The 14051-nt window shown below is 41.3% G+C and overlaps 1 protein-coding gene across 1 annotated transcript in view; it reads left to right on the forward strand.

Annotated features, from left to right (window-relative positions):
• The first annotated feature begins 1307 nt into the window (after nucleotides 1–1307).
• Nucleotides 1308–14051, forward strand: part of MARF1 (meiosis regulator and mRNA stability factor 1) — a 47203-nt gene continuing 34459 nt past the window's right edge. The window contains exons 1-4 of the mRNA XM_045286012.1: nucleotides 1308–1509; nucleotides 3593–4285; nucleotides 4970–5144; nucleotides 6424–6650. Coding sequence (XP_045141947.1) covers nucleotides 1366–1509; nucleotides 3593–4285; nucleotides 4970–5144; nucleotides 6424–6650 — 1239 coding nt within the window. The 5' untranslated portion in view covers nucleotides 1308–1365. The remainder of the gene's footprint in view (nucleotides 1510–3592; nucleotides 4286–4969; nucleotides 5145–6423; nucleotides 6651–14051) is intronic.

Raw genomic sequence — 14051 nt, forward strand, 5'->3', positions numbered from 1 at the left:
GTGTCGAGCTGTAGTGCAAGGTCGGCTCTTCAAACCTTCCCTGCAGCTCCACAGGAAAAAGAGGAGGCTGCCTGCTCCTGCAAAGACTAGAGTCTTGGAGACCCCCAGGAACAGTTCCGCTCCGCCTCATAGGGTCACCGGGAGTCTGAATCAGCATGATGGCAGTGGGTTTGTGTTTTGGTTATTTTATCATCAATAATAATGTGGGTAGGTCAAAAGTATTACTACAAATAATAGAAAGCATTAAACCTGTCAAATTGGGAAGCTCAGCATATCTTCCATCTAGGTGCACACAGTCCTGAATGCCGTATTTCCGTTGCTCTAACCCTTCCCTGAAAAATTCGAGTCAGATTTACACCACGTCAAAATTGCGTGTTGCTTTGGAAGGTTCTTTGACTTTGGGAAACAAAAAGAAGTCCGATGGTACTGCACGATCAGGGCTGGAGGGTGGGTAGTAAGGTTTCCCAGGGAAATTCTTACAGACAACCTCAGCCACCCTTGAAGAAGGAGCAGGTCCACTGTGTCGTGGGGACGAATCCCTTGGAGCCACTTTCCTGCCCTTTTTCTCACCAGTGCAGTTTCTCATTTTCTTAAAACTTCTTCCTAATAAAGCCCCTGTGAGCATGAGTTCCTTGAGAAAGTCTATCGAAAAATTATTCCCATGACCTTGTGAGTTGACTTCTCTGTAGCCATCTACTTGCGGATCACTGTTAGGGTTGTGTCTATAATGGTATTTCCTGCTGTCTTCAACCCTTGCAGTCCTCCCAGTGTCTTCCTCTGCCCCCATCATTTAAGCCTCCTCATCTATGGAGCTGTGGTGGTTACGAGTTGGGCTGCTAACTGTGAGGCTAGCAGTTCAAAACCACCAGCTGTTCCGCAGGAGAAAGACAAGAGTTTTCTGTAAAAAGTTACCCTCTCCGAAAGAGTTACCATCTGGGAAACCCTCAGAGACAGTTCTGCCCTATCCTATGGGGTCTCTGAGTCCGAACTGACTTGATGGCAGTGAGTTTGGTTTCTGGTTTTTATTATACATTGGCTTCTCCTTTTACCCATGTTACTATGTTTGTTGGGGGGGGGGTGTTTGAAGACATGTTAGTGAGACTAAGGTAAGTGTATCACTGAGAGAACTTAAGCAATCTATCGATCACAGAAGCATGTTTGCATATGCTTTGTTTGGAATAAACACATGCATGCCTGAACTAGAACTGTAGTCGCAGTACTGGGTTTTTCATTTAACCCTCCTGTAGCTGCAATTCACCCTGTAATACATTGTAATTTCACTTTGAAACCTTACTCATTACCAACAGGGGGGAAGAATGAAAGAAAAGAAAGGTGAAAGAATGTTGAACTGCTTTATATGGCTGTATGATGGAAGGAAACGAAACTGAGAACCCCTGCAGTGGAACACTGAGATGGCTTCAACAAGATAATGATGCTAAACCATGGCTTTGGAAACTCTCTAATTGCTTTTCTGGTCCTGAACAGACATTGCCACTTAGTCCCCAAACGGTAACTATATGTAAGACTTTGGACATAACAAATACCTGAGGTCCATTTGGTCTGAGACACAGACTCCCCCTGGAGTCCATGCCAAGTTTCTCTATGTATCTGCCTTGTATTGACTTTTACAGAACATTACTCTACACTCCGGACTTGATGATAGCATGCATTTTTAACTCCTGTATATATATTCTGAGTAACCGATGCTTTAAATATTTCATAGTAAAATCTTGGGAAGATTTGTTTCTCATTGTAGTCACAGATTACAAAGGTCAAATCTACATTGGTAGCCAACTCAGAGGAAAGTAGAACATGCATTGATTGTACTTTATTGTAGCCACTTGAGCTTCCAGCATGGTCATCTAGAACAGATTAATAGACCTTATTGTCAGTCTTTTTCTGTTGCAGCTTTCTCTTGACTCAAATAGATCCGTGACTTCTGGCTGCTATTGCTTTTCATAGCGATGTTGACGTTTTCTCATTTGATTTCCTGCACTCATGGTTGCCATGTTTCCATGTCCTTTTTTCTGCTGTACTTGGATTTTAAAGGGAGCCGTGGTGGCGTCTGCTAACTGCAGGGTCAGTGGTTCGAACCCACAGCCACTCTGTGAGAGAACAATGGGGCAGTCTTCTTCCGTAAAGATTTACTGTTTCAGAGATCCTAAGCAACAGTTCTCCTCTATCCTAGAAAGTTAGTGTGGGTTCGAATCAACTTGGCAATTCTTTTTTTATTTTTTTTAATTCTAGTAGGATTCAAATGAGACTTTACTATAGGAATACCATTTTTCTGTCAGGATACAACTGCTATAAAATTAGTTCAATTCTCTGTCTTCTGTAAGTTTCTGCTGTCTTTGTTGCATGAGTTCAAGCAATTTGGTCATTTCAGAAGTGTTTCAGCTTGGGGGCAGTGGACAGGGTTGGCAGCTCCAACAGCACTTCGTAGGGGTGGGAGACCGGGTCCATGTGGAGTCAGTCAGACAGTTGCACTCTTGCTGGTAAGTTCCAGAAACTCAGGTTTTGTCAGTGGCACCCAGAATTAAGTAGATTCATCAGGACTAACAGTAACCCTGCAAATAATAACCTGAGCTTTGTAAGTCAGCGTTCCAGTGTATTAATTTTCAGTCAAAACTAATTACCATGAGACTAGAATACACAGGTCCTTTGGCTGGTCAGCTCATTACTATTGTCCACCTCTCTCTCTCTTTTTTCCCCACCTCTCTTTTATGGGCAGCATACTGAAAATCCTGATAGACCCCAGATAACAAGCATAGAATCGCAGGAAAAGAAGTGAAATTTAGCAGTCACATGGTCCCTTCTCTGCTTTGAAGCATGATAATATATCAGAGTAACCTTTTTCCTTATTTTAGTTGTTTTAGGATATCCTGTTCTATTTAAGAATTCCTTTGGTCAACCCGTCTGGAAAAACTAAGCTCACTGTAATTGAGTCAGTTCTGACTTATAGCAAACCCATAAGACGGAGTAGAAGAACTGCTCCATCGGGTTTCTAAGGCTCTAACACTTTACGAAAGCTAGTTACCACCAGGGCTTCTCAGTCAAGCCATGAGGAAACCAAACCCAGCCCACTGCTATTGAATTGACCTTGACTCATAGCAGTCTCACACGATTTTCTAGGTTGTAAGTCCTTCCCAAAGCAGACAGCCTCATTTTTCTTTCTCAGAGCAGCTGGGAGATTTGACCCTCCAACCTTGTGGTTAGCAGTCTTAACGCTTACCCAGCAATGCCCATAGTTGTTCCTAATTAGTGAGAACCCTTTCCAGTGGCCAGGTGCTGTTTGAAGTGCTTTCTCTTCAGTACCTCCGTACCCCTTCTAATAATTGTAGGAGTAGACTGCCACATCCTTCCCTCACAGAGGGCCTGGTGGGTTCGAAATGTCAATCTTTGGGTTAGCAGCGGAGCTCCAAGACTCCCTAACTTTCGTTTAGTTAGCTGTTACTCCATTTTGTTTGCTTGTGATGAAGGGCTTGCAACAGAATGAACACTGTTTCTGCTTTTTAATAATACCACATGATGTGAGTAACCAAGAGTAACTGGCCTCCTAAAATTAACTAGAGTTTTGGCTTTCTTTTCTCAGAAAGAGTACATGGAGAACAAGCAAGCTGCTGTGGAAGTAAAGGATGCACCATCTCCCCTTCATGCTGGCTCTAAACTGTTCCCAGCAGTCCCACTTCCAGATATCCATTCTCTTCAGCAACCCAAAATACAGCTTTCAACTGTCCCCAAAGTAAGCTGCTGTGCTCACTGCACTAATGAGTCCTCCACATCGCCAATGCGTTTTGGTGGTGGTGGTGGTGGTGGTAGCAGAGGTAACGGTGGCTTGATTCACCCGGGCGCACTGTTAGACTCGCAGAGCACCAGGACAATCACATGTCAGGTAGGGTCCAGATTTGCCTTCCAGTCTGCGTCTTCACTTCAGAATGCCTGTGCTAGGAACAACATGGCGGGCCTTGCCGGTGACTTCCCCAGCATGCATCTAGAAAGTAACCTCTCTTCCTGCAAACACCTGCCGTGTTGTGGAAAACTCCATTTCCAATCATGTCATGGTAGCGTGCAGAAGCTGCATCCGTTTCCAGCTATCCAGGGCTGCCCCTCCACGACTGGCTATTTCCCTTGTTCTGACTTCACAAGTGGGGCTCCGGGGCCTCTGGAAGAGCACATTTCACAGTCGGAACTAACGCCTCACTTGTGCACCAACTCTTTGCACCTAAATGTGGTACCACCGGTTTGTTTAAAGGGCTCCCTTTACTGCGAAGACTGTTTAAACAAGGTTTGTATTGTTTTTCTCTCATTTGATGCTGGGTGCAGCTCAAGTTTAGCTGGCTTGCCATCAGCATAGCTTTTGCTGGTTCTGAAGAAATCAGGGTAAAATCAGGACAATTGAAATAATTGTGAAGTAATTATTTTTGTAGTTTGTCCTCTGAGCCTCTTCTTGCCATGAATCATTTCCTACATATGAACTGAGCTTGGCAAAGTCTTGGTGTTCTGTTTTGTTTTTAAAGGCTAGAGCACAATTCTAATTTCTTAAAACTTGGACCCAATTGGAACATGGGCCTGCTCTCGCTGAAAATTAATTTCTGCATGTGGTCCTTTGATAGTAAAAGCTTGAGGACTGGAGCCTGGCCTCAGCCTCACTGGTGCTCCAGAGAAGACTTGACCTCCCTTTATGCAAAGTATAGTGTGTGCGTGGCATCCACTGCAGGCGCATGCTCCGGAACATAGCAGTTCCAACCATGCGATCACCGCAAGTCATCTCAAATCGCCTTTTGAAATGAATGTATAAATTTCATTTGATAGCTAATACTTCTGGGAAAGATGATTTGAGAAAATCCATCACATCGAGTTAGCAGATAGAAGGGTAAATCACTTAGAATATAGACTCAGTTGTGTATAAATTTCAGATCTGAAGTGATAAATCTGAAACCTCTCCTTTAAAAAAAATTTTTTTGACCAGCCGAAAAGAACCAGTATACTTGATGCTGCTAAAGTCTGGCCAAATATACCACCTCCAAGTGCACAGTCCGTGCCTGTCACTGTCCCTCTGTGTAATGGCTGTGGAACCAAAGGAGCACGAAAGGAGGCCACATTGCTATTGGCCACTGGTCTAGGCAAAGCGGTTTCGAAATTTGGTAAGTGCTAGTCTGCATGTTTAAGATGTTTTCAGTATCTGATACTAGCACTTAGCACTGCACCAGAGATTCCTGGTGATTCTTTTGTTTTTTTCCTTCCCCCCCCCCACCCCCCCGTGGTTCTGAAATTACTGTATATGGAAATGGGCAAGTGTCCATTTCCATCTCTTGATAAAGATGCATTGATTATTATAAATAAACCAGTAAGCTGCTTGGGTATTAAAGGTCAAGGCTGCTTGAAGTCAGAGAATCTAGCTGTTGATAGAAAAAGAGGGAGCGGGCAATGAATGTACAAATGCGCTTTACACAATTGATGTGTGTATGGATTGTGATAAGAGTTGTATGAGCCCCTAATAAAATGATTTTTTAAAAAAGGGAGCATGGTAGGAGAAATACATGCTGGAGAAGACTTGGTATCATCTTAGATTCATAGTTATACACATTGACTATATACTTTTCAATCATGGCTGAAAGGTCTCATGGCTCAGGTCTCAGTTAAGATTATTTCCCCAACAGGTAATCAATGTGATTATTTTCTCTTTGGTGAAAAATAAACCACACATTTAATTCAGTGTCCAAATCTTTGGGCTGCTGACTACAAGGTGTCAGCAATATGAACCCAACAGCTGACGCACTGCTGAAGACTGAGGCTCAGATTTAACCCTAGAAGCCCTGGGGCAGCCCCGCTCTTTCCTCTGGAGCCACGGCAAGGCAGGGTTGGCTCAGTGGCACTTGATTTGGTCTCATTTTTCCCCTGGTTTAATATACAATAAAAAGATGTTTTGTTTTTTAATTAAAAATAGGAAAAAATTAAAAATAGATTTAAAAGTATTTGCAAGATATTTTTAAAATAACAATAGAAAAATAGGTAATTTAAAATCAAGAGCAATAATAACTTCATCTTTCATTCTCCTGTCAATATTATTCTGAACTGGTCAGGGTGACACGCCTGACCATCAGGCCCTGGAGCCACGACATCCGCTCAGTTAAGTGCTGGTGCTGAGAAACACAGGACTGGCCAGCCTACGGATGGATTTACTGTGGGCTTTCCATACTTAGCCTTTAAGTTGGCCCTCTCATAAAATAGGAATAATCTCTTAGATTGATTCAATGCCAAGTGCAGGGTTTTTGCTTTATTACCTTGGCATCCTTAAACCTGATATCAATCAGTATTCGAGTTTTTTTGCCACAAAGAATGACAGTTTAATTATGCATTGGTTTCTTTTCATCTGCCATTTCTTTTATACTATGTGTAATAGAAAATATTGGCGTTTTGTAGGGTCATCAGAAGTTACAATAGCTGGACAAATGCTGGAAAACTTACCCCCCATTGGAGTTTTTTGGGATATTGAAAACTGTTCAGTTCCCTCTGGCCGTTCAGCTACTGCTGTTGTACAAAGAATCCGTGAGAAGTTTTTCAAAGGCCACCGGGAAGCAGAATTCATCTGTGTGTGTGACATCAGTAAAGAAAACAAAGAAGTTATTCAAGAGCTGAATAACTGCCAGGTAAGAAAGGTGGCATGGGGTGGAGTGGGATAGGGCAGAGCGTAACCTCCTGGTAAAAGAATAAGCACCTAGGATTTTATTTTAATAATTCCAGTTCAAAATTCATTTAGTGATATTAGGTTGGGCTAAGAACAAGTAAGCACATATCACACAGATACTTTTTAAAGTATGAGAAATCATTTAATCGTGTTTGATCATTTAGTAATACCGCTTAACTTGTGCTTATTTAGTGCATTACTAGCTACAATAGTTACATCTTGTTTCCTCTGATCTTCATAAATACTCTGTGAACATGGTACATTGGAATTATTTGCAATGTATGAAGGAAACTGAAGCAACTTAAAAAATATATATTTTTATTGACATCATTTCCATGCCATGTGATTCAGTGCTTTAAATATCTTAAACAGTTATACAATCATCACCACAATCAGTTTTAAAACTTTTTCTCCCTTGAACCATCATTATGATCTCCCTGTTTCCTCCCAACCTCTTTTTTGCCATTAACCCTAAGAACCTATTTAACCAGTTTCTGTGTCTCTAGATTTACCTGTCCTAGATTTCATATAAAGAATATCACACCACCACTACCACTCATCAACAATAACAAAACACCTCAAACCAAAAGAGAGCATAAAATAATAAAAACTAGAGCAAATTTAAAATAGGTCAAAAGAAAGAACAGGTGATAAGGTTAAATTTTAACCTAGCTATATCTGCATTCATCCACTTTCCAATGTACTGTCTGATAGCAGGACTATTCACATCCCTAGTCAAGGATAGTTCAAAGGGATTCACCAGAGATTTAATTCACATGGCAACTATGTGAGTGGATTTTGGGGTTTCACTGTCAACCCTAGCCTTCTGCAAACCAGATGCTCAGAATTTTAGCTCTAATAAAATTCCCTCCTCCAGTCTTAGATTTTAGTGCTTACAATCCTTGGATCACACAGGCTAGTGTGCTTCTTCCGTGTGGAATTAGCTGACACACCACTCAGAGAGCTGCTTGTTTTAAGACAAATATTTTAGACCCCAGACATTATTCCTTCAGATGGCTGGGCATGATCCTATATCTTCACTACCTCTTGATACGGCATCCATATCTTCAGTGATCTCTTCATGAGGGCGAGCATGCATTAGGGCCATGTATAAAAAACTAATTGTTCTTGGATTCGGGCTACAATTAAGTGCTAACTCAAAAGCCATTCATATATCTATGGTTGATATATGTCCTGGTAACTGGGCACTATTATTGCAAACCCTGAGGGTAGGATATAGGGCAAAACTTTCAATAATGCTCATTCACTAAGGCAGAACTATGCCTGCGAGACTAAAACATCATAAAAAGCAAGGAAGAGTATGAAAATAGTACCCTCAAAGCAAGAGCTTTGAGACAAAATCCCATGACGTCTAAATCCATAATCTTGAGATAGGGCATTTCAGTCCAAGAAGTATTTCAGTTCCTTTAATCTGCTACAGGTGTGTTTAAGGTAAAATCAGGTTTGCTTCGTGGGGTTTTGAAATCGGATGCTTCTGCTGTGGTTTGTGAAAGATGTTTAAAAGACAAAGTCTAAAGTCCCCGTTGTCTATAGCATGTAGCCTGCAACAGCATGAACTGATTAGAAACTCAGTCAAACTAAGTGCCTGGTTAGGAACACGGAGTACAAGCATATTCTCCCACTGGGGATCTAGATCCGAGGGGGTACTCCCCCCAAAAAACCCCGGATGCTCATTTGTTTTTTTGATGTGTGGGGAATAGTGCATTTGGAGTTTGTTCCACCAGGTCAGGCTGTTAATCAAATTTTCTATTTAGAGCTTCTGAAAAGATTGCGCAGGAATGTGTGACCAAAAAGCCTGATTTGTGGCAGACGAGAGTGGTTTTGCCACCATGGCAGTGTACTTTTTCATGCAGCTATCTCAGTGCTCCAGTTTTTGGCGCCCCCTCCCCCAAATTCCAGCATGCTTCTCTTCCCGCCACCCCCACACACACACACACACACACACTTGATTCACCTGACCTCACTCCGTGTAACTTCTTTTTCTTTCCGTGAATGAAGAGGGACATAAAAGGACAGCAAATTGACTACTTAGAAGAGGTGAAGAAGAAAACAGGGGAAGGTGCTGTCAGCCATCCAAACAGATGAACTTGAAAAAAATCTTTCCATGAATGGAATCGCAGATTTGACAAATGTATTAAATGTAATGGAGAGTACTTTGAAGGTCATAAGGTTGTTTTTGTAAAAAAATGTAAATACATAGCTTTGAAGATAAAAACCGGTTTGGGGGGGTGGGTACCCTCTCGTAAGTAATGCTTTCTCAATGGCAGGTTGCCCCTCTTGGTTGACCCAACAGAAGCAAAATCACCTTCTCTGAGACACATTCCTCCTCCCTTTCTCCACCTCACCCCAGACGTGAATTTCCATTAAGGCACACTGAGTCAGTCCCCTTAAAGGAATAGGTATGGAGTTGAGGTGGCAGTGGAGCATTGCTATATGGGAAGAACTGATTGATCTTTCCTGGCTCCCCTCAACATGAGGCACTGCCCCCAGCTGAGATGAGGCCTCCTCTGATACAGTTTTTAAGATGTACAGATAAGGGGGTGGCATATGTATGGATGATGAACGTTAGGCTGTGCACCACTTCATTGCTTGGGAAAGCAGATTCTAAGATTCTATGACCCGAGAACAGATGCCTGCCTTTTTCTTAATGTTTATCCTAAAAGAGTGCTCTCGTATAATACTTGTCCTTTTGTGATTCAGCAGTAAGGTTTTCAGCATTTTCCCTCAGCAGTGTGGTTTTCAAGTCCATCTGTCAGGAGGTGCTTGGGGCTTCATCACTTTTTAGGAGTGCATAGTATTCCAGTGTGTTAATCCATTCTGCTAATGACGAGCATTTAGGCTGTTTCTACCCTTTTGCTATTGTGGATTGTGCTGTGATGAACATGAGAGAGCGTACATCTGTTCATATTGCGCTGCTTATTTGGAGCGTGTATACGGCAGAGGTATTGCGTGTATGTGATTATGATTCCCATTCATTTCTAGAAACCCTGGTGGTGGCACAGTGGTTTCACATTGCGCTGCTAACCATAAGGTCAGCAGTTCAAAATCACCACTCCGAGGGAGTAAGGTGAGGCTTTCTACTCCTGTAAAGAGTTAAAGCCTCAGAAACCCAAAGGGGCAGTTCTACCTTGTCCTACAGGGTCACTAAGAGAATCAGCTTGATGGCAGTGAATGGGTGGTAGTGCTTTCTACAGTGGTGGTCCATGTTTACAATTTATGCAGGTTTCTATTTCTCTGCACCCTCGCTATTATTTGTTTTCTATTTTTTCTTAATTGGGCTGTCATTGTGATAGTGTTTTGATTTATATCTCCTGTATGGCTAGTGATAGTGAGCGTTTTTCATGTGTTTGTCATTTGAATGTCATTTCTTTTCCCACTTTTTAATCGGATCATTTGTTTTTCTCCTATTGAGGTACTGCAGAATTCTATGGATTGGTTCTTGTCGGTTGTGTCATTGCAAAAGGTTTTTTTCCTAGTCCGTGGGCTCCCTTTTTACACTTTTGATGCACATAAGTGTCTTAATTGTAGTAGGTCCCAGTCAGCCATTTTGTTTTCTACTTTGAATGTTTCTTTTGTTATATTTGGCATGCCTATACCCTTACTTAAATTTGTCTCCATTTCTCATTGATGATCCTTATATTGTAGCTCTGGGATTTACATTTAGGTCTCTGATCCAACTTGAGTGTGTTTTGTACATGGTATGAGGTATGGGTCCTATTTCATTCTTCTGCAGCTGGAGATCCAATTTTGCCAGTACCGTTTGTTGAGAAACTGCCTCTCGTTTTATGATTGGGTGTGGGTGTGGGTGTGGGTGTGGGTGGTTTTTGTTTTGGGGCTCTTTGTTTTGTTTTGGGCTCTTTGCCTGTAGATGGATTTATATATTTCTGGTTTTCTATTCTGTTCCATCGGTCTGTGTACTGTATATACTCGTGTATAAGCCGAGTTTTCCAGCATGTTTTTCTGCAGTTTTGTGGTAAAATTAGGTGCCTCAGCTGATATTTCGGTTGGCTTATACTTGAGTGTATCTGGTAGTTATCATTGTACCAGTACCAGGCTGTTAGTGGGAGGCATTCTACTTTATTCCTCCTCTTAAGGAGTGTTTTACTTAACCTAGGCCTCTTCTTTCTCCATAAGAAGTTGGTAATTACTTTTTCCATTTCTTTAAAAAATGAAGTTGCCATTTGGGTCAGAATTGTGTTGTATTCCTAGATTGCTTTGGGTAGTAATGACGTTCTTACAAAGGAGGTCTTCCTGCCCATGAACATGGGATTGTGTAGGTCTTGGGTTCTTATAATAGTCATCTGTCGTTTTCTTTGCACAGGTCTTTTGTTTCTCTGGTTAGATGTATTCCTAAATATTCCATCTTCTGTGTGGCTACTGTAAATGGTATTGTTTTCTTGGTGTCTTTTTTCAGAGCTCTCTTTGTTAGTATACAGGAACCCACTTGATTTCTGCTTGTTAATCTTGTATCTTTCTACTTTACCAAATTCCTCAGCTGTTTCCAACAATCATTTTGTGGAATCTTTGCGGTTTTCTTACATATAAAATCATATAATCTACAAATAATGAGAGTTTTACTTCTTTGCCTACTTGTATTCCCTTGGAATTTTTTGTTGTCTAAAAGTTCTGGGTAAAATTTCCAGCATGATGCTGCATAAGGTGATAAGGGGCATCCTTGTCTAGTGCCTGTTCACAGGGGAACTTTCAGCTTTTCCCCATTGACTGCCATGTCCATCACTGTTTTATTTATTTATTTTGTATGTGCCCTTTATATCGTGTTGAAGAATCTCCCTCTACTCACATTTTGTTGAGTGTTTTTATGAGAAGTGGTATTGGAGACTGCCTTTTCTGTTGGAGATGCCTTTTGTGTGTCTATTGATAGGATCATGCAGATCTTATTCTTTGTCTTATTTATGTGGTGTATTGTTGAACCATCCTTGGGTATCTAGTATGAATCTCACTTGATTTTTTTTTTTGACATGTTGGAATCTATTGGCCAGAATTTTGTTGAGAATGTTTGAGTCACTGTTCATGTTCTTTGAGTCACTACATTTTCTGTTCTTTTGGTATCTTTGCTTGGTTTTGGTATCAGCGTTATGCTTGCTTCATAGAATGCCCCTTTCTGGAATCTGGAGGAGACTGTAGAACTGGTGACACTTCTCTGAGTGCTTTGTAGAATTCCCCTTTGTAGCCATCTGGTCCCGGGCTTTCTTGGTTGGAAGTTTCTTTATGACTGTCTCTATTTCTTCTTTAATTATGAGTCTGTTGGGGTTTTCTACATCAGTGAGTTAATTTGGGAGGCTGTTATATTTCTAGATATTTGTCCATTTCTTCTAGTATGTTATTATTAGAGACCTTAGTGTTGTAATGGTTACACATTGGGCTGCTTGCCACAAAGCCAGCAGTTTGAAACTACCAACCTTGCTCTGCTGGAGAAAGACTAGGCTTTCACACCTGTAAAGACTTAGAAGGGAACCGATTACAAGGATCTACATGTGACCTCCTCCCTGGGGGACGGACAGCAGAAAAGTGGGTGAAGGAAGACGTCGGACAGGGCAAGATATGACAAAATAACAATTTATAAACTATCAAGGGCTCATGAGGGAGAAGTGAGCGGGGAGGGAGGGGAAAAATGAGGACCTAATGCCGGCGTTTAAGTGGAGAGAAAATGTTTTGAGAATGATGAGGGCAATGAATGTACTAATGCGCTTTACACAATTGATGTGTGTATGGATTGTGATAAGAGTTGTATGAACCCCTAATAAAATGATTAAAAGAAAAAAGACTTACAGTCATGCAACCTCAACTGGCCCCATTCTACCCTGTCCTATAGGGCAGCTGTGAGTCAGAACTGACTCAATGGCAGTGAGTTTTAGTTGGATTTGGTGGTGGTCTTTTTTTTTGTTATTGTTGTGCTATTCTTTTGTTGTTGTTCTAGCTTTTTTTTTTTTTACATCATTTTATTAGGGGCACATACATCTCTTATCACAATCCATACATACATCAATTGTGTAAAGCACATTTGTACATTCATTGCCCTCATCGTTCTCAAAACATTTGCTCTCCACTTAAGCCCGTGGCATCAGGTCCTGATTTTTTTTCCTCCCTCCCCGCTGCTGCTCCCTCATGAACCATTGATAATTTATAAATTATTATTTGGTCATATCTTGCCCTGTCCGATGTATCCCTTCACCCACTTTTCTGTTGTCCATCCCCCAGGGAAGAGGGTACATGTAGATCCTTGTAATCGGTTCCACCTTTCCAACCTACCCTCCCTCCACTGGTGGTGTTATTCTTTTTATTTCATTTTAGGTATTTTTTTTTTTAAGATCAGCGGACCAATAAGTGGAAAATTCAGGATATGATCTCCAAAGTATGTTTTCTTAAATTGGAACTAGAATCCTGCCATTTTGATGATAGGATTTAATACCATTTGTCTACCAAATTGCTATTTAAAATTCTGAAAAATTCTTTACAAAAACTAGTAAGCCCTATTGCACATTGCATATGAAATAACCCTTTCTTTCTCTGGAGACGTCTGTATTGAAGCCTGAAAGTAAGCAAGAGTAAACACCATTTTAAGACCCCTGGTGGCACAATACTTAAGTGCTCGGCTGTTAAAACTTAAAGGTTGGCCGTTTCAACTCATCAGTTCCTTGAGGGAAAAATATGGCAGTCTGCTTCCCTAAAGGCTTACCGCCTTAAACCCCGCGTGGCAATTCCGCTCTGTCCTATAGGGTCACTGTTGAATCGGAATCAATGCCTTGGCAGTGGGTTTGGTTTGGCGGGGAATTGCTATTTTAGCTTCTTTAGGGGCAGACACCCTTCTTGCCAGCACCTACCCCCGATCATGAAAGCTAAGCTATACTACAGTGCTTCCCCGAGTGGGTGATAATGCCCCCTGGAGGGTCACTGGAATGATGAAAGCAGAAGCGGGGCTGACTGTAAAAGCAGATACCTATACTTTATTCTGGATTATAAGCTATAGTACAAAAGCTTCTCATTGCTAAAGGGGCACTAAGTAATATTTTTCTGAAAAGGAAGCAATAGGCCAAATAAGTTTGAGAACTTTTATAGCTTAAGAAAAAGAACATAAGATGATATATCAAATATTACCTCACATGTCAGATCTCCACTGCCTTCACATTGTTAACAAAAACTATTACTGAGAACATAGTCAACTACTTCAAAATTCACTTCCCTTTCTCTACCTATCTTCCCGAAGGGTGATGGTACTTTGTCAAGCGCAAAAGCAGAAATTTGGGAATGACAGTCAGGACAATAAGGGACCCAGTTAATACAAAGAACCACTTTGATTTTATTGAGATCTGATGATAATTTT

The sequence above is a fragment of the Echinops telfairi genome, unplaced genomic scaffold (genome assembly GCF_000313985.2).
Source record: "Echinops telfairi isolate 266 unplaced genomic scaffold, ASM31398v2 ScPeMD7_5;HRSCAF=22, whole genome shotgun sequence".
In the NCBI taxonomy this organism is placed as follows: Eukaryota; Metazoa; Chordata; class Mammalia; order Afrosoricida; family Tenrecidae; genus Echinops; species Echinops telfairi.